This window comes from Mytilus galloprovincialis, chromosome 3 (assembly GCF_965363235.1).
Source record: "Mytilus galloprovincialis chromosome 3, xbMytGall1.hap1.1, whole genome shotgun sequence".
NCBI classification, from domain to species: Eukaryota; Metazoa; Mollusca; class Bivalvia; order Mytilida; family Mytilidae; genus Mytilus; species Mytilus galloprovincialis.
In genome coordinates this window covers 37780842-37807782 of record NC_134840.1, presented here as the reverse complement: position 1 = coordinate 37807782, position 26941 = coordinate 37780842, and the positions used below count along the sequence as shown (strand labels likewise).

At 30.8% G+C, this 26941-nt stretch overlaps 1 protein-coding gene across 9 annotated transcripts in view; it reads left to right on the top strand.

The window, feature by feature from the left end:
• The window catches only part of LOC143067872 (serine/threonine-protein kinase D1-like), a 79155-nt gene that overhangs the window by 41918 nt on the left and 10296 nt on the right, over positions 1-26941 (top strand). For 5 of the 9 annotated variants that reach the window (XM_076241467.1, XM_076241466.1, XM_076241462.1 and 2 more), the window contains 9 exons: positions 6226-6332; positions 6778-6834; positions 7610-7714; positions 8429-8527; positions 9404-9488; positions 9815-9890; positions 10678-10784; positions 12210-12298; positions 14988-16873. In XM_076241467.1, the coding sequence (XP_076097582.1) occupies positions 6226-6332; positions 6778-6834; positions 7610-7714; positions 8429-8527; positions 9404-9488; positions 9815-9890; positions 10678-10784; positions 12210-12298; positions 14988-15194 (932 nt within the window). In that variant the 3' untranslated portion in view covers positions 15195-16873. Of the gene's footprint in view, positions 1-6225; positions 6333-6777; positions 6835-7609; positions 7715-8428; positions 8528-9403; positions 9489-9814; positions 9891-10677; positions 10785-12209; positions 12299-13648; positions 13735-14987; positions 16874-26941 lie in introns of those variants that run through there. The other 4 variants (XM_076241469.1, XM_076241468.1, XM_076241461.1 and 1 more) reach the window with 2 other exon arrangements.

Sequence of the window (26941 nt, the reverse complement as noted above, 5' to 3'; positions counted from 1 at the left end):
GTTAACTAGATGTACACAAACAGGATATGTATTTTACAATGAGGAAGTAAAGGTAGCATGAAGTGCTAACACAAAATTAGGTCAAGATCGTTTCTATTTGGTTACTAATTCACTGCCACTTGTTAATCAATTATTTTTACTACATATAAATTGAAAAAAAGTTCATATTTGTGAAATGACACTATTTAGTTTTCTTAAGGGCATCCGATACAGTTTCTCGATATAATGTCATTTTTGTCGAGCCTGCAACTTTTGTTGCAGAAAGCTCGACATAGGGATAGTGATCCGGCGGCGGCAACGGCGGCGGCAACGGCGGCGGCTACGGCGGCGGCGTTAGCTCACTTCTTAAAAGCTTTATATTTTAGAAGGTGGAAGACCTGGATGCTTCATACTTTGTATATAGATGCTTCATGTTACGAAGTTTCCGTCAGTCACATGTCCAATGTCCTTGACCTCATTTTCATGGTTCAGTGACCACTTGAAAAAAAAGTTCAAATTTTTTGTAATGTTGAATTCTCTCTTATTATAAGTAATAGGATAACTATATTTGATGTGTGCATACCTTGCAAGGTCCTCATGCCCGTCAGACAGTTTTCACTTGACCTCGACCTCATTTCATGGATCGGTGAACAAGGTTAAGTTTTGATGGTCAAGTCCATATCTCAGATACTATAAGCAATAGGGCTAGTATATTCGGTGTATGGAAGGACTGTAAGGTGTACATGTCCAACTGGCAGGTGTCATCTGACCTTGACCTCATTTTCATGGTTCAGTGGTTATAGTTAAATTTTTGTGTTTTGGTCTGTTTTTCTCATACCATATGCAATAGGTCTACTATATTTGTTGTATGGAATGATTGTTAAGTGTACATGTCTAGCGGGCAGATGTCATGTGACCTTGACCTCATTTTCATGGTTCAGTGGTCAAAGTTAAGTTTTTGAGTTTTGGTCTTTTTATCTAATGCTATATGCCATAGGTCAACTATATTTGGTGTATGGAAATATTTTATGATCTTTATGTCAGTCGAGCAGGTTTTATTTAACCGTGACCTCATTTTCACGGTTCATTGCACAGTGTTAAGTTTTTGTGTTTTGGTCTATTTTTCTTAAACTATAAGTAATGTGTCAACTATATATGTTGTATAGAAGCATTGTTAGCTGTACCTGTCTGCCTGGCATGGTTCATCTGACCTGGACCTCTTTTTCAAGGTTCATTGGTCTTTGTTTAGTTATCTTGGTTAATGTAAAGTTTATGTGACAGTTGTAATAAAGCTTAGCTTTATACTTAAGACTATCAACATAATATCAATGATTAGTATAGAAGGCGAGACATTTCAGCGTGTGCACTCTTGTTATAATTTTGAAATATGTTGTAGGCCTTGGCGAGTTAAAAAATATAACACAAAATAAAACATAGGTCACCGTGCTTGTTTTCGAGAAAATTGAGGCTGAAAATTGGGGATTTGTGCAATTTTGTAAAAAAATTATGCAATGTTATAAAATTTTTGGAACAGATATTCTTCGTCGTAAATTATTAAGATCGGGTTCAATCTGAAGCTGTGATAAGTGACAATAGGGAAAAAAATAAATCACTACACTAATAACTATAAAATTATTCAAGTCTTGCTTGAAATTGCGGACCAGATGCTCAAAGTGGTATTTTTCTAAACCTAAAAAAATGGAAAAAAACTGTTTCTGAAAATGTCATTTTTATCATTTTTCTGCATAAACTGCATTTTGTCATGCTTTCTCCAAATCTCAAATAAAAAATATAGGTCACCGTGCTGGATTCCATGATAATCGCGATTTATCCTAAAAAATTGCGTCACCCCTTTGTAACCTCAACGTTAGCGCTAAAGTGCACGACGTCGCTGGCAGACAATTTCGACGTTATCGCTTCAAATTACCGGCGACATCAGATGTATAAATATTGCTTGTAAAGTACTATCTATAAATTGGTAACATTGTTTTCGGAAGTAAAATCATGTGAATAAAAAATACCTCTCTGTGTTTGTGGTCTAAGTGAGAAACATCTAAAAAAAGTTATTACGGACTGTTGATAATTTTTACGGCTTTCAAAAATTAAAGACTCGGCAATTTAGAACATGACATACAGGTACATTTACTGTACACACTCGTATATTATTTCATACTGTATGATGACCTCTAGATGTTGTTCTTTGTTTTGTTTTGTTTGGTTGGCTGCTGTTTCATTACACATACTCCTTAATATCCTTTAATTCACGTTTTTATCACTGAAAAAATCCGTTTTTGTTGATACAAATTTTAAAAAAGTTAGCGTCGTTTGGACAGTAATCAAATTTGACGCGCATTGCAATTTGAATTAGAATTTACGTTAGGACGTAAAACATTTCGAATGCGAATTAAACTAATGCGAATTACGTGTGAACTCAGCATTATCCTGCAAACGGAACTTCTTTTTTTGTACATAAATTGCAGCACATAAATTATGCCGTTACTTTTCTCGTTTAAGTTGTTTTACCTTGTCATTTCGGGACCTTTTATAGCTGACTATGCGGTATGGGCTTTGCTCATTGTTGAAGACCGTACGGTGACCTATAGTTGTTAATTTCTGTGTCATGTTTGTCTCTTGTTGAGAGTTGTCTAATTGGCAATTATACCACATCTTCTGTTTTATGTGGTCAGAAAACAGAAGCAAAATCTTACAAAGGAGAATCTTCAATTTGCTAATGGATGCTTTTGTCCAGACAGAGAAACTATAATTTTGAAATTTTTGATTTGGCAAAAAAACGATTGAATTAATAGCGAGAGGACTGGATATATTACGATTAGTTGCGATTAAAATCATTCTCTCATAGCGTAATTTTATTGGTAAATAACTATTTTTTTTTCACCACAGCGCGTACATAAAATACCGCATGTCCATTCCCCTGTCTGTCCTTCCGGACTTCTGGCTAATTAGATTTTTCTAGTGTATAATTCTTGCCAACTTTCTATTAAACTGATATCGTATGGACACGTTCGAAAATCAGTGCATATCAACTATTCTTTAAAAGAGTTATGCCATTTGGAAATATTAATTATATTGAAAATTGCATTTTATTTTCTGTCATTCCGTCATTTCTCTAATATATCTATAAAAAAAACAAAGAAAAAAATAAACAGCTGCGCTTCGAGCGCATGATACGCCCTTCGTCTTATGAAAAAAAACCACAACATAATATATGTTTTTAAAATAACACGGGGGTTGTACGGGAAGTCATGCTAGGTATATCCTGACTCATTCATTATTCTTGCTCAATAGGAAGTTTATATATCACAAAATGTTTTATATGATCCCCAAATTGAAGCTCAATAAAAATTCAAGAACTCAAAAATGAATTAAAGAATCATCACGAAAAAGTATACAGATCTTAAGAATAATTTAACTAAAAAGTATGTGAAGTTTTATGCAATAATTATAGATAGTTTCTGAGATACGGCGCGACATGTGAACCCCATCCCCTTTTTGTCATAAACTCAATAACTCTAAAATCAAATTCTGAATCATTCTCAAAAGTATATACAAATTCTTCAGAATTATATAACTGAGAAGTGTGTAAAATTTTGAGCAATAGTCATAAAACGTTTTCTAGATACAGCGCGAACTGTAAAAAAAACTGTTCTAGTTACAAAGTCCTGTAACTCATAAAGTTCACCAAAAATGATACAGATCGTTTGACCATCATGACTGAAAAAACAACAATGTTCAGTTTAAGGATAATATGCTGTACCATATTTACGACGGACAGACGGACGCGGGCATTTTTATACCATTTTACGTCTCGTCAAAATTTTTACGGGTGTATAAACATATTGTTTGCTATTGCCTTTTGTTAGATGAACTACGTGCAACGTGGAGGAAATAGAAACTTTGTTCTTTTATAAAAGTTGTATCATTGTTTGTATTAGCGGCATACCATTATTTTTTTTACTTAAATAAATTGAATAAATTGTTCAGAAAGGAAATTGACTTCTTCGTGTACATACATTTTCGGTCATATTAGTTTTAAAATATCATTGGTTTTCTGTGCTGTAATAAAAAATCGGATCCGGACCAAATCGTGGATGATGAATGATAATAAAATTTTAATTGACATGCATGATATTAGTAACACCAAAAGGGTCAGTCGTCTTGAGATTGCTCACTATACGATATTTGTTGAAGATCTCAAAGAAACAGACTGTAATGTGTTTTATTTCTTATTATGTTATTAGACTGTTATCCTGGTAGAATCAAATGCACTGACTAATATTAATGGCGTAGAAATTAGCATGTGGGAGAAACAGAAATTGGAGCATGGAAATTCCACATTACGTTTCTTATTACGGAAAATGACACACACTACGTCCCGCAAAAAGTAACGTTTTGCGGGAATTCAAACGCTTAACGTCGCGCCAAGAGTTAACTCCCTTGAAACTGTATCGGATGCCCTTAATTTTAAAAAGCCCATTCGGGCACTCAAATTTAGGAGGTGATGAAATATTAGTTGATTTGTTTATTAAGTGTTTCTCTACAAAAGAAAAGATTTGAAAAATTAGGTAGTGTAACATATTTTGGTAGTAACTAGTTTTTAGATTTAAAAGTTTTAAAACATATGAGAGTGTTCATTTAAGGACATCTTAGTGTTGAGTTACATCATAACTTTGGAGTTAAACATAATTGATATGTGATGTACAGTTGCTAACATTGCATGCAGATAATGAGGCCAATGTTACTCTAGTCATGCTTCAGTGTCTTTAACTGTTGGCATTGTTTAGATGTTATGATAAGGTTAATATATGAGAAAAAAAAGATAATTGACATATTTAAAATCAAAATAGAATGAGATTGAGTTTTATCTGGTCCCATACAATAGTAGGGGTATTGTGTTTTCTTGGTAAGTGCATTTGACTGTAGTCCATCTATCAGTCCTTTACAAGGTTACAGAACATCAAATATACAGTCACATCAATATTAAACAACTTCTTCATTATGGTGTGAACTTTTTATATGACCACAAAAATTGAAAATATTTTGGTCGTATATTGGTATCACGTTGGCGTCATCCGTGTCGTCATCGTCCGAAGACATTTGGTTTTCGCACGCTAACTTTAGTAAAAGTAAATAGAAATCTATGAAATTTAAACACAAGGTTTATGACCATAAAAGGAATTTTGGGATTGATTTTGTGTGTATTAGAAATTAGGGGCCAAAAAGGGCTCAAATAAGCATTTTTCTTGGTTTTTTGCATAATAACTTTAGTAAAAGTAAACAGAAATCTATGAAATTACAACATAAGGTCTATGACCACAAAAGGAAGGTTGGGATTGATTTTGGGAGTTTTAGTCCCAACAGTTTAGGAATTAGGGGCCAAAAACAGGTCCCAAATAAGCATTTTTCTTGGTTTTTGCTCAATAACTTTAGTATAAGTTAATAGAAATCTATGAAATATTAACACAAGGTTTATGACCACAAAAGGAAGGTTTGGATTGATTTTGGGAGTTTTGGTCCCAACGAATTAGGGGTCCAAAGGGTCCAAAATTAAAGTTTGTTTGATTTCATCAAAAAATGAATTATTTGGGTTCTTTGATATGCCAAATCTAACCGTGTATTCAGATTCTTAATTTTTGGTCCTGTTTTCAAATTGGTCTACATTAAGGTCCAAAGGGTCCAAAATTAAACTTAGCTTGATTTTAACAAAAATTGAATTCTTGGGGTTCTTTGATATGCTGAATCTAACCATGTGTTTAGATTTTGGATATTGGACCATAATAGGTAAATGTCCAATTTAAAATTTTTAAGTTTTTTAAGTTTAAGTTCTTAGACCACATTCATTCTGTGTCAGAAACCTATGTTGTGTCAACTATTTAATCACAATCCAAATTCAGAGCTGTATCAAGCTTAAATGTTGTGTCCTGCCGTCCATACTTGCCCCAACTGTTCAGGGTTCGACCTCTATGGTCGTATAAAGCTGTGCCTTGTGGAGCATCTGGTTCAAATATATGTCAAGAAAGTATTTTGACTATAAACTTTCAGTTCATTTCAGTCAATGAAATCTGGAAGATCAAACAGGTATGGTGTCATATGGACACATATTCCTTACACCAAAACAAAATGAAATGGAAATAATATAGAGGTTTCAGTGTTGGCCCAAAATAAGACTTTTATCAATGTCATGACCTTAACCAATCATAACCAAGCACTATTTTGATTTATTTTCAGGCAAACACAGGAAAACTGTTAGAGAAGTAGCTATAAAAGTGATAGACAAATTGAGATTTCCTAACAAACAGGAAGCACAACTTAAAAACGAAGTGTCCATTCTACAGGTATGGTTTTCATTGTCAAGAGGGAGCCTTTTATTTAAGGCTAATACAGTTTAAAAAGGGATAAAATGAAGCTTACACACTCATAAATTACATAACTATCTTACAAAAAGGAAATTCTTGACACATTTAGAGTTGTTTGATACAACTGACTTGTTATTTCAAAAATGTACTTGGATTCAACCAGAGACACCAAGTATCAAATGATAATTAATAAGATAACAACAATTAGCCAATTATATAAATTAGCCAGAAAGAGAGTTGAATTTTATGGAATAGAACACCAGTCTTTTTTTATAATTTCCCCTTTTATTTGAATTATTATGATGATCACATGTTCGTAATGAGGGTTCTGTTTGTGAGCCCTTGCGAATGTAGTTTCTATTAACTCTAGTGAAGGATGCTGGATTATTAGAATATTTCTATAACTATATTTTTATAATTACAGAATCTCCATCATCCAGGTGTAGTTAATTTAGAAAAAATGTTTGAAACTCCAGAAAGAGTAAGTTTTTATATTCAGTAAGAAATGAGAATTAACAGGTATCCGAGACATCATTCTAAAAATAATAGATGGAACAGTTGACCTTAGTTCTATATCCTGTTCTACAGTAAAAATTATGAACATTAAGTCATATCAAGAAAAGTTTATGATGGAGAGTTGGAAATTTCCAAAATATAAGTAAAAGACAAATTATGCCTGGCATGGTTCATCTGACCTTGACCTCATTTTCAAGGTTCATTGGTTTTTGTTTAATTATCTTGGTTAATGTTAAGTTTATGTGACAGTTGTAATAAAGCTTAGCTTTTTACTTAGGACTATCAACATAATATCAATGATAAGTATAGAAGGCGAGACATTCCAGCGTGTGCACTCTTGTTAAATTATCTACACAACCACTAAAAATGGTTTAAAATTTTGTTTTACACTAAAAATGGTTTTAAAATGTTATTGTTGTTTGTTCTATGTATAAAACAGATGCCATTTAAATTTAAGGGCATGAAAAGCAGGAAGCCTTTTTGGAAAAAACAATAAGTCTGAAAAAATATTCTTTCGTTATCTCCCCTTGGTTATTTATTCCCCTCTGATGGTAGATTGAGGTATATGTAACAATACCTTCTTTAAATTAAAATTTATTTATATAAGTTCACAGGAACATCCATGGAAGGTTGAAGTCAAAGAAATTTAAAAGAATAATGACATAATCAAACTGTTTACCCAGAATCGTAATTTCTTCACCATTACATAGAAGTTTAACTTTTCATGTTATCTATTGCAGATTTTTGTAGTTATGGAAAAGCTACGTGGTGACATGTTAGAAATGATATTATCTAGTCCAAAAGGTCGTCTTAGTGAAAGAGTCACTAAATTCCTCATTTCACAAGTAAGTGTTAACAGTGATCTTAATGATATACTGATTAGTTAAACGGTTTTGATAACCTTCACACAAACATGATAGAAAATGTCAAGGTCGGCAAAGGTCAGTTATCACCCTGAGTGGGGAGCCAGTAAGTGCCTTGAAATCACCTGTAGTATGGCAGTAGAAATATCCAATTTATTGACCGATTCAAATGGGGCTAATATACAATTAGTTCTCTTATGTAGGAAATGTCTGAATATTTTATAAGCAATTTACGAGTAAAACAAGCCTGTTTATTTATTATTTTCCTCCAAATGGTTAATGATATTTCATAAACATATGTAAGCTTGCTGGATTATTTAAACCAAATAAGCATCCTAGCATTTTCAATAAGTTGTTGAAAATTATAAATAAGCAAGGATGTGTTGCGAAAAGAAATTTGAGGGAGGAAAAAATTACTTGTACAATTTTTCTAGAAATAGAGAAAGTGTTGTTGAGCTGACTATACAAATCTTACAAAAGACTTAACAAGAATTCCAAAACGTTTTGCCAAATGAATACACAAAATGTATCTTGTCATATAGAGAATTTAAGAAGAAGTAGAAAGTTGGCAGTCAGTTCTTCAGTGCACTGCTAGAAACAAATGTCCTTGCATATCTCAAGACTAATGCTAATGATTTTAATATTTAGGTTTTAATTTCTACTAATGTTTTTTTCAACAAATATTTTATTTTTCAGATTTTAGTGGCACTCAAACATTTACATTCGAAAAATATAGTGCATTGTGATCTTAAGCCAGAAAACGTTTTATTATCATCAGAAACAGCATTTCCACAGGTAAATATATGTGTATAAGATCTTAAGATAGAAAATGTTTGATTTTCTTTGAAATCAGGTAAATAATTCACTATTGTTGTTTTATTCTGCTCTGAAGGAGGGAATACTGTTTTATCTGTCTGTCTGTATGTCTGTCTGTTCATCTGCCCATTAAAATTTCCATAGATTCTTTTTAGCAACTAAAAATCTGGTTTTAGGTTTCATATGAGCATTTTCAGATTCATTACTTGTTGACTTCCTTTTCCCAGAAATGTTATAGGTATTGTTGGCAATGTAATCCACTGTTTTCTGTGTGAAAGTTCAGAGGGCTTGCTTTATGACTAACCATTGAGCACTCAAAAACATGTATAACACTGTCAAATTCTGTAAGTACTTATCCTAATTTAGAAGGGGTCTTTTACAGTTTGCTATTCAGTATGGTTTTGCTCATTGTTGATGGCTGTGCATAGGCCTTTTAGATGATAACATCTATGCTGCAATCAGAAAATTGGAAATTAAAAGCTTTAAAAAACAATCCATTAGTATCAAGCTGTAAACCATTTATTATGCACTTTTCTGCTGAACTATCTTCCATTTTACAAACAGTAAATATTTTTAACTGTCATTTTTATAACAAAAATAAAGATATGGTAAAAGGAAAAATATCTTAATATGGAAGGGAAAACAAAAAAGCTTAAAATAACTTATAAAACAGAAAAGACAAAAAATGGTGGTCATATTGGAGGCTGAAACATTTTTTCCAGGGTTTTTGAAAAAGATATGTACATATCATATGGTTTGAGTTGATGTTATGCCCTCAGCTGAACCCCAAAACACACAATCTTGGAAGGTGACAATAATATAACCATGAAGTGACTTATAGTGATTATTTTTCAGGTAAAACTATGTGACTTTGGATTTGCCAGAATTATAGGTGAAAAATCATTCAGAATATCAGTAGTAGGAACACCAGCATATCTTGGTAAGTCCAGATTATTATCATATACGCTTATATCTCTATATGCCCCTGAAAATATTAATTATATAGATTATTGCAATGTTATCGCTCTGCTGTGTTCAATTCTTGGCAGAATTATATGAAACTTGTATCATAGGTTTATATCAGAAATGTCTTTGACACATAATCAAATCAGTTCAGTACTTCATAAGTAATTGTTAGTTTTGATAAAGATATAAAACAACCTTGAACTTCTTCTACATTATATTCCAAGGGATAGTCCCAGTCAAAATAACTGTCTTCTATTGTTATAGTAATTGGTCATATTTAGATGTGTTTCTTTATTACAGCCCCAGAAGTTTTAAAAAGTAAAGGTTATAACCGATCTCTAGACATGTGGTCTGTAGGTGTTGTTATATATGTAAGGTAAGTGTAATATGAGTATAACACCAATTCTTAGCTTCACGTTTTCAATTTGAAATGTTTTGTGAGTTTTTAGGTTCCTTTTGTTGCTTATATCCACTTCATTTGAGCATGTTACTGTTAATTCATAATTTGATACTAATTTTCATAGATTTTGTGGGTACAAGGGAACCATAAATGTTATGTTCAAAGAATTTACAATTTTTCTTATGGAATGTATGTGTAGAATTTTCCAAAACAAGGAAATTAAATATCCACAAAAATGGAAGTTTTCCTCAATCCACGAGAATAAGTACACCCGAAATTGAATTAATCCACATTAGTTGTCTAGTTGGCAATTATACCACATTTTCTTATTTTAATATAGCCAGATTTACTTGACATGGAAAAAAGACTTGTAAACTAAATGACTGGGGCTATATTTGTGAGCTAGTCACATTGATATGCATTGTAATACAATAATACTAACTAATGTGCGAGATGTTTATTCATATATCTAGAAATAAAAAGAGGAAAAAAATATCAGGAGCCATAATGGAATTTGATTTCATATTTAAAACACATATCAAATAAATATTGTTATGACAAAAAGACTATTGCATTTAGATATAGCAACTTCATCTGATATATATCAACATTTACTTCATTGTCTGAAAATCCATTTCTGGAGATGTAGTAGCTCAGAGTATATAAAGAGTTAAATGACTAAAATATTAGAAAATTCATAGAAATGTTTTAGCCATGTGTTTTAATTTGAACATGAATTAAATCTTGATTACAATCATTTTAGTTTAAGTGGAACATTCCCTTTCAATGAAGATGAAGAGATCAGTGATCAAATACAGAATGCATCATTTATGTACCCACCCAATCCATGGAAGGAAATATCTCAGGAGGGTTAGTATCTTATAATATTCACTGGGAGACAGCAATTAAATATCATTAATTAGGATATGCATTATTAAGACAAAACGACATCACTCTGACCACGAAAAATTCAGCTTTATAGTTAAAAAATGTAAATATTCTCTACTGTTGTTAATTATAATGGTTAAAAAACTGAATCACAACAAACAAGAGAAAACCTATGAAAAGTGAGTCTTCAAAACTTGAATAGACTCAACTTAAAAAGAGCTGAAAAACAAAACGTTGAAGAAAAATTACTATAACATATCCATAGATGGAAAAATTTCATACTGTCTGGCATGGTACCTGCACATGACAGTTGATTATTTAAGAACTACAATTGCATGGTACCTGGAGATTATAGAATGTGACAAAGAGAATACAACTCTACCAAAGAGCAGTAAACAGCTTAAGGCCACCAAAAGGTCTTCAATGAGCTAGAAAATCAAAACTATGAAGTGGTTTCAGCTGACCACTAAGCAATGATGTATACTAGTTCAGCAACAGAGTCGTATACATTACTTATGAATTTTTGTGTATATTGCATATGTTGCATTTTAATTTGACCCCAGCTTTATCTTCATCATACAATTGCTTAGTTCTTTTTAGAAAAGTGTGCCATTTATTGCATTACATAGACATTGAAAAAGAATGCAGGATAAAGATGAAAGAAATATATCCAAAGTTTCTGAAAACACCAAAAACACTTATTTGCCATGAACACATGTTTTCTCCCAACATACATATATTATAAAGTTATATTGTCAGTTTTATTTTTATTAAAAGGCTTTAATTCAGTTCTAACTAGTTTTAAATGGCTTTTGAAATGACTATAAAGTACTGTCAACTATTAAGCTAAATTTGTAGCAATTATCTAGCTTTGAAATATATATTTATACTCTTAGAATTAAATCGGTTGAATTGAAATAAACATACAAGTTAGCTTTATAATGTTATTGACATTATTTATTATGATAACAAACTTAGCAGAACATAATGAAATTGCCCAAATGTGCTATTGTAGCTTTTCACAATTTCATTTTTTTTGCAAACAAAGGGGCTTTAAATGTTTAGATGCATGTTTCGTTTAATATCATATTTATGGCATGGAATTGCATGTTCTTTAATGGTTATTTGGTTTTCCTCAGTTTACTTATGCTGTGTCAAAAAAATAAGCTAAAAAAAAAATCAAACAAGCATTTAATTTTATACACATTTATATAGTTTTTTTTTCAGAATATTTTTATTTTGCTTCATTAAGGTTGACTTCCATTATTTTTCTTCATGTAAAAGAAACAAAAAGTGAGAGAAAATACACAGCATTCGTATAGTGTTATCTCCCACTTAATTTTCCTCTTTCCACATAAACAATTGTAATGCATGTGATTTACTATATTCATATCTTTTTTATTACAGCCGAGAGATTCCTTGGAACAATTTTTATAACTAATCAAAGATCACGACCTTCTTGTAAAAAGGTCTTACAGCATCTTTGGTTAAAACAGGTGTCTGTTTACTTTATGTTATATGCTTTACCACTAACAAGAAAAGCTCTTCTTCTTTACAGAACTATCTATCTTTTCTTTGTTTTCTTTCATGGCAGTTTCCAATTTTGCTAATTTGTGTAAAGATTTCAAGAAGACCATTCTTTCAATATATTTGTTCATTAAAAAACTTATTTTGAAAAATCAGTGGTAGCAGAAGAAAGTTATAAAAAATAGAGTATAAAATTCTTTTTTTTTTGGGTTATTACTTAGCAGATAATTCACAATGTTAATAGCTAATTTTGGATGTTACTGTTAAGAAATTTCTATACCAAATTTTGTTTACTGAAAAGGGTGTGGTTAATTGGCCCCTTTCTCATTGCTACATATTAGCTAAATGATATTTGTGATGATAAAGCCATGAAGTATGAATTATTTGAATAGAAAAGTATAAATATACTGAACAATCGTGAAGAGCTTTTTAGTTTTCCTGCATTACTAATCAATGTTCGCTGTGCTTCTAAGATAACAAATGTACCTTGGCACACATATGAGTTCATCAGACATAACTTTAAAGACCTCATCAAGGATCAAGGAAATTGTATGACTGATTAACTTATAAGTATCATACTATTGTAGTGTTTATAATTTCATAATGTTTATTCACTTAGATACAAAAATACATTGGTATAAATGTGGATAAGTATGTCAGTAATTATACTTTTCCCTTTTATGATATTTTTTAAAATGAAGTAAGTTTTTCTATGCAAACAATATGATTTTTTGGTGTAGTTTTGGTTGTTCTGCAAATAAAAGACCACTATAAATCTAAAGAAGGATTAAAGTTAAAAACACCAAAAAGATCTACACGTGATTCCTAATAGATTAACTGTTCCGAAATCCTAAGTAGAAATATATTTTCTGAGTCAGTAGACAACTAGTACACTAACGTGTAGTATCAGTGGAATTGTCAATGCTTGTTTTATTTGTTTTGCTAGTATTTGAGCAATACTGTGAACATTTTGGCTAGGTCCTTACAATTAGATGTGAATCTATTTTATTCAGCATATTTTAAAATGGAATTTGTAGATGTTTTGTTATACTGTTTTCAAACATGGAAGACCAAAAAAAAACATGTTTTAATTGAAATCATTGCATGGCTGTTGTTCACGGTATTGTTGTTAGCTTTTTTCGTTTCAAGCTTTTTACTTATTTGTTTTGTTTTTACTGACTGGCTTCACTAATCCATTCATATTGTCTTTGTTACAGCATTCCAGAGTTATTTCATCATTTGTTGCACATGATCTTAAACTGTCCAATCATATTCATTGTATCAACTCCTTACTCATCCAATCATTTTGATTCTTACAGCATTAGATCTGATCAGTAACTTACTACAGGTGAAAATGAGAAAGAGATTTACAGTAGACAAATCACTTGCCCATGTCTGGCTTCAGGTGACACTATTTACTTCTATATGTTGTACAGTTTTAAGTGGTTACAGTTTAAAACAATTTTCAGAATTTAATATGTCAAGAAATGTATTTTAAATTATTTTATGATGCTTTAATTGTTGAAGTGGAAATTTCGAAACCTTATTTGACCATCTATGCTCTAAGGTGTGTTTCTTAAATGTTTTTAGTTAAAGTTCAATTTACTGTATCGTCTATTAACTTGATGATTTTGATGTATTTGAACACCCTATACATTGCTGTCAATAACATTTTTTGAACAAATTTAGATTAATTATACATCCGGTGATTAACTTTTTTGGATTGTATCAAACCATTTTCAGGTTACAGTATTTTAAAGTAAAAGTCAATTATGTATTATTTTCATAAACCAAATTTGATTCTGGTATTAGTTTTTATTTTAATAAGGATTTTACCCTTAGTAGACAATACATTGGTTTCTATCTAAGAGCTGTGGGAAACACGCTCAATATATGCATACAATCATGTGTCACATAGAAATAGTTGTATCTTTAAGTTACTATTAACAGAGATAGTTGAAAGGGGGATTATTTGTAATCTTTATTTGCCAATTAATGGGAGTAACACTCTATATATGAAAACTTATAACAGAACAAAATTTAGTTTATGTAAATGTTCTTTGTTTATAAAACCCATGTAGAAGATCTGCTTTGTAGGATTATTTTTAATTTTTTCCTCACAATTTATGTTAATTATATTGCACAGTTGGTCACACTTTGTTAAACATCAGGCATATACATGTACATACAACTGTTTCACTTTGTAAATATCACAAAATATATTGACCAACTTGACAAAATCCTTGCTTAAAATGCTATTGATTGCCAATAGTTTAAAATAACTTTATAATATTAAAGTTTCTAGACTTTCATTAGCTGACATATATACAGTTTTAGTTGGAACCTAATTAAGATTTCTATATATCCAGAGATAATGATAGTTTTAATGTAGAACTGCTGCAGTACTTCTAATAATCATGTGTAGCACAAAATTAAACATATTGAGAAAATATTGAAATAATAATTTGATAAATATTTTCAAAACTTGTTTCAGGCATTAACATTTTTTGTTCAATCAAAACTGTTTTAAAGTTTTAAAAAAACTTACATTTATAGATAAGAAATCTAAATTACATTAATTTAAAGTTTGTTACAAAGAAAATTTAGCCTAACCTCAGTACGAAAAGCAATACTAATTATTTATTTATACTTTGACAGGACTATCAAACATGGTGTGATCTAAGGAAGCTAGAAGAACAAGTAGGTCACAGATACATTACACATGAATCTGACGATGATCGTTGGGAGCAGTTTCGTAAAGACAAAGCTCTGAAATTATGGCAGGACATAGGAATGAAAGGTGTGAATGAAACATATAATCTTAGCAAATCTCGAGGTGAACGTAACAGTACCAATGCATCATGATATTGCACAATGTTGTTATTTCTTTTCATCACAGTCGTCACAAAAATTCTGAAAATTATACATCTCTTTCCTAGAAGTTTTTGTGGCTGCTGCTTCTCTCACATGATTATAATTTAAAACTTAAATTGATTAGTAAATCCTAGTTGCATTCCTTATGGGGGTTTCAAAATTAAATATCAAAAGTCTATTAAGATACTAAATCATGTGGGGGGGTTTATTTTATCAATATTGTAGACTTACTACGCACACAATGTAAGAAAGACCTTTTCCTGCAACATCTTTTACCACATTAAGCTGAGTCTGTCTCAATAGCTTCATATTAGTGTTGTTTATTGTTCTCTTTATCAAAGAAAAGTTATGAATGGCCTTAAAAAAAAAAGACTCCTTTCTAATAACTGTTATTGCCAGGATTTTTCTATACTTTAACTCATCAGTTCTTTCATTTTCATTCCTGTACTGGAAATGTGATTTATATGGAAATGTTATTTGACTATTCAAAACAGCTGCAATAGTACATTAAAAAAACTTTCATCTTCCTGATTTTACACAATTAAAAAATTTTGATTATTAGCTAAGTTTTGTTGAGTTATTTCCCTTAGAATGTTTATTATTTTTTTTTTTCATTTTAAATTATTAAATTTTTAAGATTAGATAAAAATATTATATAACTTATGTCATACTATAGGTATGCCTAGAAGGTAGAGTAAAATGTTTCTTTATCCTTTAAAACTTGTGTATTTTCTTAGTGAAATTATTTACACGTTTTGTTATTCCCATTTTCCAAAAAAGCATTAATTCAAGTTATCATTGTCAGTGAATTTTTTTTATGCAGAACTACTCTGACCAGGAAAATATTTAACAAATATTTTCAGTATTTTTATACTAGTTATTTAGTGACCATTTAAGGAAAAGGTCTTTGGTATTTGGCATGCATTTTAATATTGTTTATTTATTGTACTTTCACTATGCTGGTCGTAACACTGTTGTGACGTACATTTATAGTTACTGTTATATTTTGTTAAAAACTGTATATGTATTTTCAAATTTTTATCTCAGTATTTATCTGTTTGTATGCATAATTTTTCTGCATCACTCAAAAAAAATCAAAAATCTTTTATAATGTTGTATATATTTTATATAAAGATATATGGTGTTGTTAATATGTGCAGATTTTTATCTTTTTGTTTTTCCATTTTGATGTATTTGTTTATTATTGTTAAATGATCATTTTTTTGTACATACAGCTTCTGGAGGATATATAATCGTCATTTGTTTCAGGGGGAGATAAACCATCAGGGCAATTTTTAGGATGAAATTGTTTTAATCACCATAAGTGCTGTAAGCGATCAGTGGTTAATCTCTAAATATCACTGTATAAATGGAAGATAGGGCATTAAATGGTTGAATGCCTGCTATAATTCAGTCAAGTTTTGAATATTTATATTATATATTTATTAAATACAAATATAGTAAGTTACTAAGAAATGTTATATCTGCTTAACCTTCATTATATAAAAAAAACTTGAAGAAATACTGTTTACCAATGTTTAAATATTCTAGTCACAATTTATATGTCTTAAGTTAAAGTAAAATGTAAATATTTTTGAAGATTTATTTGGAAAAGATTGGATCAATTGAAAAATAACATATCTTTGTTTAGCTTAATTGTTAATTTGGGCTTTTTAGCTCACCTGGCCCGAAGGGCCAAGTGAGCTTTTCCCATCACTTTGCGTCCGTCGTCTGTCGTCCTGCGTCCGTCGTCGTCCTGCGTCCGTCGTCGTCCTGCGTCCGTCGTCGTTAACTTTTACAAAAATCTTCTCCTCTGAAACTACTGGGCCAAATTAATCCAAACTTGGCCACAATCATCATTGGGGTATCTAGTTTAAAAAATGTGTGGCTTGACCCGGCCAACCAACCAAGATGGCCGCCATGGCTAAAAATAGACCATAGGGGTAAAATGCAGTTTTTGGCTTATAACTCAAAAACCAAAGCATTTAGAGCAAATCTGACATGGGGTACTATTGTTTATCAGGTCAAGATCTATCTGCCCTGAAATTTTCAGATGAATCGGACAACCCCTTGTTGGGTTGCTGCCCCTGAATTGGTAATTTTAAGGAAATTTTGCTGTTTTTGGTTATTATCTTGAATACTATTAAAGATAGAGATAAACTGTAAACTGCAATAATGTTCAGCAAAGTAAGATTTACATATAAGTCAACATGACCGAAATGGTCAGTTGACCCCTTTATGAGTTATTGCCCTTTATAGTCAATTTTTAACCATTTTTCGTAAATCTTAGTAATCTTTTACAAAAATCTTCTCCTCTGAAACTACTGGGCCAAATTAATCCAAACTTGGCCACAGTCATCTTTGGGGTATCTAGTTTAAAAATTGTGTGGCGTGACCCGGCCAACCAACCAAGATGGCCACCATGGCTAAAAATAGAACATAGGGGTTAAATGCAGTTTTTGGCTTATAACTCAAAAACCAAAGCATTTAGAGCAAATCTGACGTGTAGTAAAATTGTTTATCAGGTCAAGTTCTATCTGCCCTGAAATTGTCAGATGAATCGGACAACCCGTTGTTGGGTTGCTGCCCCTGAATTGGTAATTATAAGGAAATTTTGCTGTTTTTGGTTATTACCTTGAATATTATTATAGATAGAGATAAACTGTAAACTGCAATAATGTTCAGCATAGTAAGATTTACAAATAAGTCAACATGACCGAAATGGTCAGTTGACCCCTTTAGGAGTTATTGCCCTTTATAGTCAATTTTTAACAATTTTCATAAAAATTTTTACTAACATTTTCCACTGAAACTTCTGGGCCAAGTTTAATATAGATAGAAATAATTGTTAGCCGCAAGAATGTTCGGTAAAGTAAGATGTACATACACATCACCATCACCAAAACACAATTTTGTCATGAATCCATCTGTGTCCATTGTTTAATATTCACATAGACCAAGGTGAGCGACACAGGCTCTTTAGAGCCTCTAGTTATTTTTTCTCATTTGAAAATCTCCCTTATTAAAAATGAATTGTAACTGTAAGTATAAATGTTTCATAGGTGTAACAATTGATTTTAAACATAAAATCATCAAAGCTAACCCACCAAATACCAAAATAATCAAATTGTCATACTTAATGTCCAGTAGAATTAAAACTTTTCTAATTGACTTTATAACATATTTCAGTGTTCTCCCTTGGATTTTTAAATTTTACATATTTGAAAAAAAAAAACTTTTATATGACACTGCCTTTTGGTTTACAAATGTATTCTTCCATGAACATACCTTTTAATTATGCATAGATTTTGTGTAGGAAAGTGGTCATGTCAAGTCCCCTTGTATCATAAATTATTAAATATATTATTGAACATTCAGATTGTCACTCATTAACCATATAAAGATATATTCTTATTTGCCATGCCAATATCTATTCATTTCTAAAATATATTAGTTAGGCCTCCTGTTAACCTGAATGACTTCTTTAGATGAAGCAGAGACATTAGTTGTAGTTAAACAGTTCAAGCTAGTTTCATGACTATTATAAACCTGCAAAACATACTTTTTAAACAAACTGCATTATTTTTTTATCTACACAGATTTTGCAGCAAGTTTGAGAAATGTTGAGATGCATGAAATTTAAGGGGGATTAACACCTACTCCTTTAAACTAATGTTTTTTGTTGATGTATAAACTTTAGGTATTCAGATGTGCACCTTCAACAAGTGTTTTCAGTATGAAAATTAGTACATGTACCTTAGCTGATTTTGGATATTTTTAAACATATCTTCTTGTAATACAGTGGAAAAAATATAATAACAGGACATATTTAGTCACTTCTAATTGACTTTAACCAACACAATTCATTCACACATTTTGACAGCTAGCCACAGTACTTTTATTCTATGATTAAAACCATGACACTGTTTAAACCATTTTGAAATTTTCTGATGCATTTTCAAAAGGAAAATCAGGGGACAAATAGAATGACAAAGTTATATATGACAATTTAGAGTGTTGTATGAGATTGACAGCGTTATATATATGACAATTTAGTGTGTTGTAGGAGATTAAGTTGGTTTATCATTTCATCATTGCTTTGCTAATTGTTCAAATATTTACTGCTTTGCTCAAAGAGCTTTCTGGCTTCCTCCACCAATAGAAACTGGCAGCAAAGAAATAGCCAATAGCACTGACAGTGTTGTAAAACAGCAAAAAAACAATCAATCTATAATACTTCAAAAGGAAATCAATATTTTTTTTTTAGTAAATTATAGTTACACTAGCATAAAGGCATCCATGATGTAGTAACATAAAAGTTGAAGCCCTATTGTCTTATTAAGAATGACCCAAAGTATGATTTCTCCAATAGTTAATTAATAGTGTTCTCATTTTCTAGTGAATTAAATGACAACTGTCATGTTCATTTATATTGGTCAAATCAAAGAATAAAATTGAGAATGGAAATGGGGAATGTGCCAAAGAGACAACAACCCGACCATAGAAAAAAACAACAGCAGAAGGTCACCAACAGGTCTTCAATGTAGCGAGAAATTCCCGCACCCGGAGGCGTCCTTCAGCTGGCCCCTAAACAAATATATACTAGTTCAGTGGTAATGAACGCCATACTAATTTCCAAATTGTACACAAGAAACTAAAATTAAAATAATACAAGACTAACAAAGGCCAGAGGCTCCTGACTTGGGACAGGCGCAAAAATGCGGCGGGGTTAAACATGTTTGTGAGATCTCAACCCTCCCCCTATACCTCTAGCCAATGTAGAAAAGTAAACGCATAACAATATGCAAAAGCTTCCTTCGTTGTTAAATTATGGGCAGGCTGTATGAAGATAAAAGATTTAAATGAATAAAATTTGCTGGAAATAATTGGAAATTCACATGTTTTATTAGTTGTGTAGGTAAATCTCTTAATCATCCTGTAAGGATACAATTTTAAAAAATTACAAGCTGAAGAATATTAAAGAATAAAGAATATTTATATGATGTGTATTACACACCAATCAGTAAATTTTATGAAAATCCTAGGGAGAGCACAATAAAACTACTTATTATAGCCCATTGTTTTTTATCCTCATGACTTGCATAGAAGTATTAATAGATTCTAAGTTTAATCACCATTTCACAATAATGACACATAGTTTGAATAACTTTCATTTAGATTAGATATGAGTTTGATGACCATGAAACTTTTTTTTATCATCATCATGTGATAGTGGGACAGTCTTTATTCAGACTTTGTTAAACTGCTGCTAATTATTAAAAGAGAAAGAAAAATTGGAAGGGAAGGGTGAAATGCATTTAATAGTTTTAGTCTTGGTTTAAAGGGATTGATATTAGTTTATCTTTATCACCTACCATTATCTGTCAAGATGAAGTTGGTCATTAAAGCTATGTTGCTTTGTCAAATGGTTATTTTTATTTATTTTTTTAATTAAAAATTCTCATGTCATCTTTATGCCAAAGTTTAAACTAAATTCAATTTTATATAAATTACAGTTAACATCTTTGTTTTGGAATTTTTATATGAAACTTTTGTTAAAAATTAAAATAAACATGTCTTTGTTGATAAACTTATTAATCATTGGAAAATCAGACAAATCATTATAAATGTTAGTGTGCAATACTGTTGTATAACAGAGTTATTCATGACATTCAGAATGTATAAATAAATCCCTCATATTAAATGTGTGACTAAAATCATATACATTTTAATGTTAAATTGTTATATAAACATTTACAATTATTTTTTTCTTAATTATAGGACAGCAAAAATTGAAAATTTTTTGGTCGTATATTGGTATGATGTTGGCGTCGTCTTCCGAAGACATTTGGTTTTCGCACTATAACTTTAGTATAAGTAAATAGAAATCTATGAAATTGAAACACAAGGTTTATGACCATAAAAGGAAGGTTGAGATTGATTTTGGGAGTATTGGTCTCAACAGTTTAGGAATAAGGGCCTAAAAGGGCCCAAATAAGCATTTTTCTTGGTTTTCACACAATAACTTTAGTATAAGTAAACAGAAATCTATGAAATATTAACACAAGGTTTATAACCACAAAAGGAAGGTTGGGATTGATTTTGGGAGTTTTGGTCCCAACAGTTGAGGAATTAGGGGCCAAAAAAGGGGCCAAAATAAGCATTTTTTTTTGTTTTTGCACAGTAACTTCAGTATAAGTAAATAGAAATCTATAAAATTTTAACACAAGGTTTATGACCACAAAAGGAAGGTTGGGATTGATTTTGGGAGTTTTGGTCCCAACAGTTTAGGAATAAGGGGCCAAAAGGGTCCAAAATTAAACTTTGTTTGATTTCATCAAAAAATGAATTATTGGGGTTCTTTGATATGCCAAATCTAACTGTGTATTTAGATTGTTAATTTTTGGTCCTGTTTTCAAATTGATCTACATTAAGGTCCAAAGGGTACAAAATTAAACTTAGTTTGATTTTAACAAAAATTTAATTCTTGGGGTTCTTTGATATGCTGAATCTAAACATGTACTTAGATTTTTGATTATGGGCCCAGTTTTCAAGTTGGTCCAAATGGGGATGCAAAATTAAATTTGTTTGATTTTAAAAAAAAATGAATATATTGTGTTCTTCAATATGCTGAATCTAACCATGTATTTAGATTTTTAATATTTGGGCCCGGTTATCAAAGTGGTCCACATTGAGGTCTAAAGGGTCGAAAATTGAACATTATTATTTGATCTCATCAATAATTGAATTCTTGGGGTTCTTTGATATGCTGAATCTAACCATGTATTTAGATTTTGGATATTGGACCATAATGGGTAAATGTCCAATTTAAAATTTAAAAGTTTTTAAGTTTAAGTTCTAAGACCACATTCATTCTGTGTCAAAAACTTATGTTGTGTCAACTATTTAATCACAATCCAAGCTTAAATGTTGTGTCCACACTTGCCCCAACTGTTCAGGGTTTGACCTCTACTGGCGTATAAAGATGCGCCCTGCAGAGCATCTGGTTTTCTAGAAACTATTCATTAAAATATTTTTACCAGTTTTTTTAATATAAGGTATACTGGTATTTGCATTTGAAAAATCTTATTTTAGATTTTATTACCAGGTCGCAGGATATCTTCCAATATTTATGACTCTTTAAACCATAAATAGTCTAATACTTTCAGCTGGATAGAAGAAATAATTTATCATTGTTTACTGATTGTGCTTTATACTAAAAAAAATTCAATCAGTTTTTTTATTTCAACCATGTTTCCTATGTTAAAATGCATTTTATTTTTTATTTAATTGATTATGTTTGAGAACCAATACACCTTCATTATGTTCATCTGGTGTATGAGTATGAGGAAGGGCTCTAAGTTTGTTGTATAATTTGTTAGTCTTCCTCTTCTTTTACCATGTTATGCAATAGATATATAAAATATGTCAAATTAAACATATTTGTTTCTAATAAACCTGATTATTCATGTAAAAGCAATTCTATGTTTATATTTGCTCAGGGCACTGTCCATGGCACCTTCCCAAGGCACCCACTCAAACACATAATTTTGTCAGAGGTGATGAATGTTCACGAATGTCCATCAATTGTATTTTAGTTGATACTGCTACAATAATAATATCCTTATTTATATCAATTTATTATTATTAACACCACTGTTTTCAGAAATTTTGCCTATGCTGGCAGACACAGCTGCAATGAATAGCTCCTTGTTTATTGAAACAGTTCCAATGAAGTATTAGCTGTTCATAGAAGCAGTTTTAATGGATAAGTCCCTGTCTAGAACCGGTTCCAATGATTACTTGTTCATAGAGACAGCTTCAATTAATAATTCCTTGTTTACAAAACAAAAAATACTCCAATGAATAAATTCTTGTTAAACTGTTGCAATGAATAACTTCTTGCATATAGAAATTACTCAAACAAGTAGCTCTTCGTTCATAGAAAAGGTTCCACTGAATTATTCTCAATTGAACCAAATTCAATAAATAATTCCTTGTTATTGAAACTGCTCCAATGAAAAACTCCATGATTATAGCAATTCTTAAAATGAATAACTTCTTGCTTATAGTAACTACACCAAGGAGTAAATTCTGGTTAAACTGCACCAATGAATAACATTTTTGTTACTTCATGGTTTTTTTCAAAATTTAATAACCGCATTTTGTAGATTATTATGTCTTTTAAAAAAATGGAGCCCTCACTTAATAGGCGTAAGAAAATAAATTTCCTTACCTTTCAATCCTTAAGACAAAGCAGGCTTAGATAGACTTGTCTTTTCCTTTTAGTTTCCTTTGGTTGTACATCCTTGGTTTAAAAAATGGATTTGAGCATTCTTGATGAAATAGAATCCAGAGAAACACTTTTGAAGCACTTTTGAAGCAATAGGTCGGGTAAGGGCCTATTTTGGCCTTAAACTTAAGATTCATCTGATGAAAGATTTGGACACTTTATAAACACTGAAGTGTCTACTTTAGTCGATTCAATTAGATTATGTGAAAGATTTGAACTGATTTAGTCATGAAAGACGCCCAAATTCAAGCTTAAATATTAAAAATCTATCAAATATGATGAAATATGTCACTTTTCAGATGGTTTTTGTCGAAAATTAAAGTGACCGCATCTGTGTTCATCCTCAACCCTTATATATGTTATGTATTATCATCAATTACAACTTACATTTAAATATAAAGACTGAACACAAATGCGGCCACTTTAATTGAAGACAGAAACTACAAATAAGCTCAGATGTGAAAACTGAAGATTTCAGTAATTAAGCTTGACTTAATGATGCTAGTACCTGATTCATTCAAACACAGCCAATATTTATGTAACAGAAGTATTCTACTTTCCTATCAATAACTGAAAGTTTACATTTTAGAAGTTTACAAAAAACTGCTATATTTTGGGGCCAAAAAGGAGTCTTGCTGCACCTAATCCTTTATGTAGTGTTATTTTCATCTTTTTTAAATTAGTGTTTTTAGTGTCATTGATAAAAATAGACATATTTGCCATTATTGCAAGCTATGTCAAATATCCAACGTGCTTTTTGGGGATTAACCTAGAGAAGAAAACACCCTAAGCCAAATATTTGAAGGTAGAGAATGTATAATAATCAAATCAGTTGAAGAGCTGTATGACAAAAAAAAACAACTAAAAAGTAGCCAAATCAACCTAGGGTCAATTATACATAAGGAAGTTGAAACCCAAGTTTCTTAATAATTTCAAAAGTTACAAGAAAGGTTTGTTATAAATCATATCAGTACCCAAGTACTGACTATTGATCTGACGATACCCTCTGGATCTGATAGTCCACCATCCAGTGCTGTAAAAAATGAAAACAACACGTTAAATAATGTTATGTGTCCAAAGCAAGGAAAGCTCAAAGCTGAACATTTGAAAGCCCCGATTGAAGAAATTGAAGAGCTGAATTGCAAAAACAAATACTTTAACACATAGAAAAAAAATCATCTAAGCATTCTAAGGTCAACTTTGCCTGAGGGAGTTGAAACCTTAGTTTTCTAAATATTCGTGTTTGTTTCTATGTATGTTGGCGTTTGTTTTTGTTGAACTTCAGTGTTCCTGTTGGTCCTTTGTTTATCTTGTAGTTGATGTATTTCCCTCAGTTTAAGTTTCTAACCTGAATTTGTTTAATCTCAATCGATTTATGTCTTTTGAACACCCGTATACTACTGTTGCCTTTATTCATCAAAGATACTAGGCTTATAATTTTACACATCAGACGAGCTTAATCTACCGGGTAAACAAAATTTTTTTTTTAAATTCACTGAATTATTTAAATCCAGTTTTTAGTAATCCCGTTTACAAGATTCAGACCTGTTCAGAACAATAACAATAATTGTTTGCTTCAAGTCAAATTATATCCACCAGGCCGGTCTACGATTGATCTAAACAATTATTGACTGTTAAAGTCCGGTTCTATCTTCTTTGTCCACAAATATTCAGTACACACTTGACTGATTTTAGTCAAACAATCTGCAATGACAACAGTTGTTCTTTACAACTTGTCTGTCTATGAGTGAAATGCTGCAGTTCAGCTAATAGTTATCGATGGTACCAGGATTCTAATTTAATACACCAGACGCGCGTTTCGTCTACACAAAACTAACCAGTGACGCTCAGATCAAAATAATTAATAAGCCAAACAAGTACAAAGTTGAAGAGCATTGAGGACCCTAAATTAAAAAAAAAAACGTTTTATATCAAATTCAAATATTTATTGCCATATAAACTTTTAAACATAAAGTTTGTGACATACAATTCACATTTATAAATATATATATACACACAATCATTCATTTACAGTTAATATTCCAGTGTCCCCTGTCCTCAGTTCTAATGACCTTTTGATGTAGGACCCCAATTTATTTACTTGTGATGGTGTTAATGGATTGAGTATAAAAATCAACTTTTCTTCATCAGATAAATCTTGGAACAGAAAAATTAAAATCAAAATTTAAAAACTGTTGTTTCTTAGTTCCATTTTTTAATTTACAATTAATATAAAATGTTTATCGTTTTCTAATGTTTTACATTTAAGGCATAATCTCTGCTCTCTAGGAATATAAGAATGTCTGCCTTTTTCTATATTTAAATTATGGTCACTAATTCTTAGTTTTGTTATTAATTTTCTATAAGTAAAGTTTGATGTTCTTAAATAGTCTTCCAAACATAAATTTTGTTTAAGGTTCTTATATAAATAAAGTTTAATTTTTTCATCGATGTTTTGCATCTTATTCTGTATCAAATTTTCAATGTAGTTTATAGAGCTTGTTATCATATAAACTTTAAATGAATTATTTATTTTTTTGTCTGAACTAGTATTTTGTTGAATTTGTGCTATATCTAAATTAAGTTCACTTAAAATATTTTTTACATAGGTAAACCAGGAGTATACTCCTTCTGAGTCTATGTTTTTACTAAGCTTGTAAGCTTCTTTCAAAAGAGGATTTAACCTACAACATTCAAATCTCTTTAAATAAAAAATACATTTTCTGAAGTTTTCATGCTATCTACTGGTATACACAGGTGTTCAATACAACACCAGATTTCTGTACGAACTCATCAAAGATACTAGGCAAATTATGTATCAGGTACACAGATGTTATATACAATGACAAAACAAAAATGACTGCTTTACTCTGATCCTCTTTATTAAATTTGTAATACAATATGAATGATTTAAATCAAATGTAAGCTACCATGTTCAATATGTTCTTTCCAATAACGTACTTGTTTGAGGTAGATGGTGTCTTCCAGCTCCACGTCTTTTCCTAAATGGATATTACATTTTTTTCTGTATTTCTATGGCTTATATAATATATATTAAACATTTGATTGCTATTTATTGTTTTATATACTTTTTTGTTACCTAAATACTTTTTTTTAAACATATGCACTAAGTCTCAAGTTGGTAAGACCGCAACCAAACTGAAACAAAGTACTAACCTATTACATTCTCAACTTCTGCAAACCGTGAAATCGGGGTCAAAACCCGAATTTTACATATATATTGTTCATTTTGACGAAAGGAACGTGTGTGCTACGTTTTAATTTAATGTTGACACAAATTACCTTTAAACCAAAATGTAATCTGCTACAAAACACTTACTGGACTATAGGTATACATATAGGAAAACATACAGATTCTCAAATATCGTACTTGTCCAATCAATAAAAAGTTAATATGAAAGCTAGTTCCTTAAGTAAATATGGA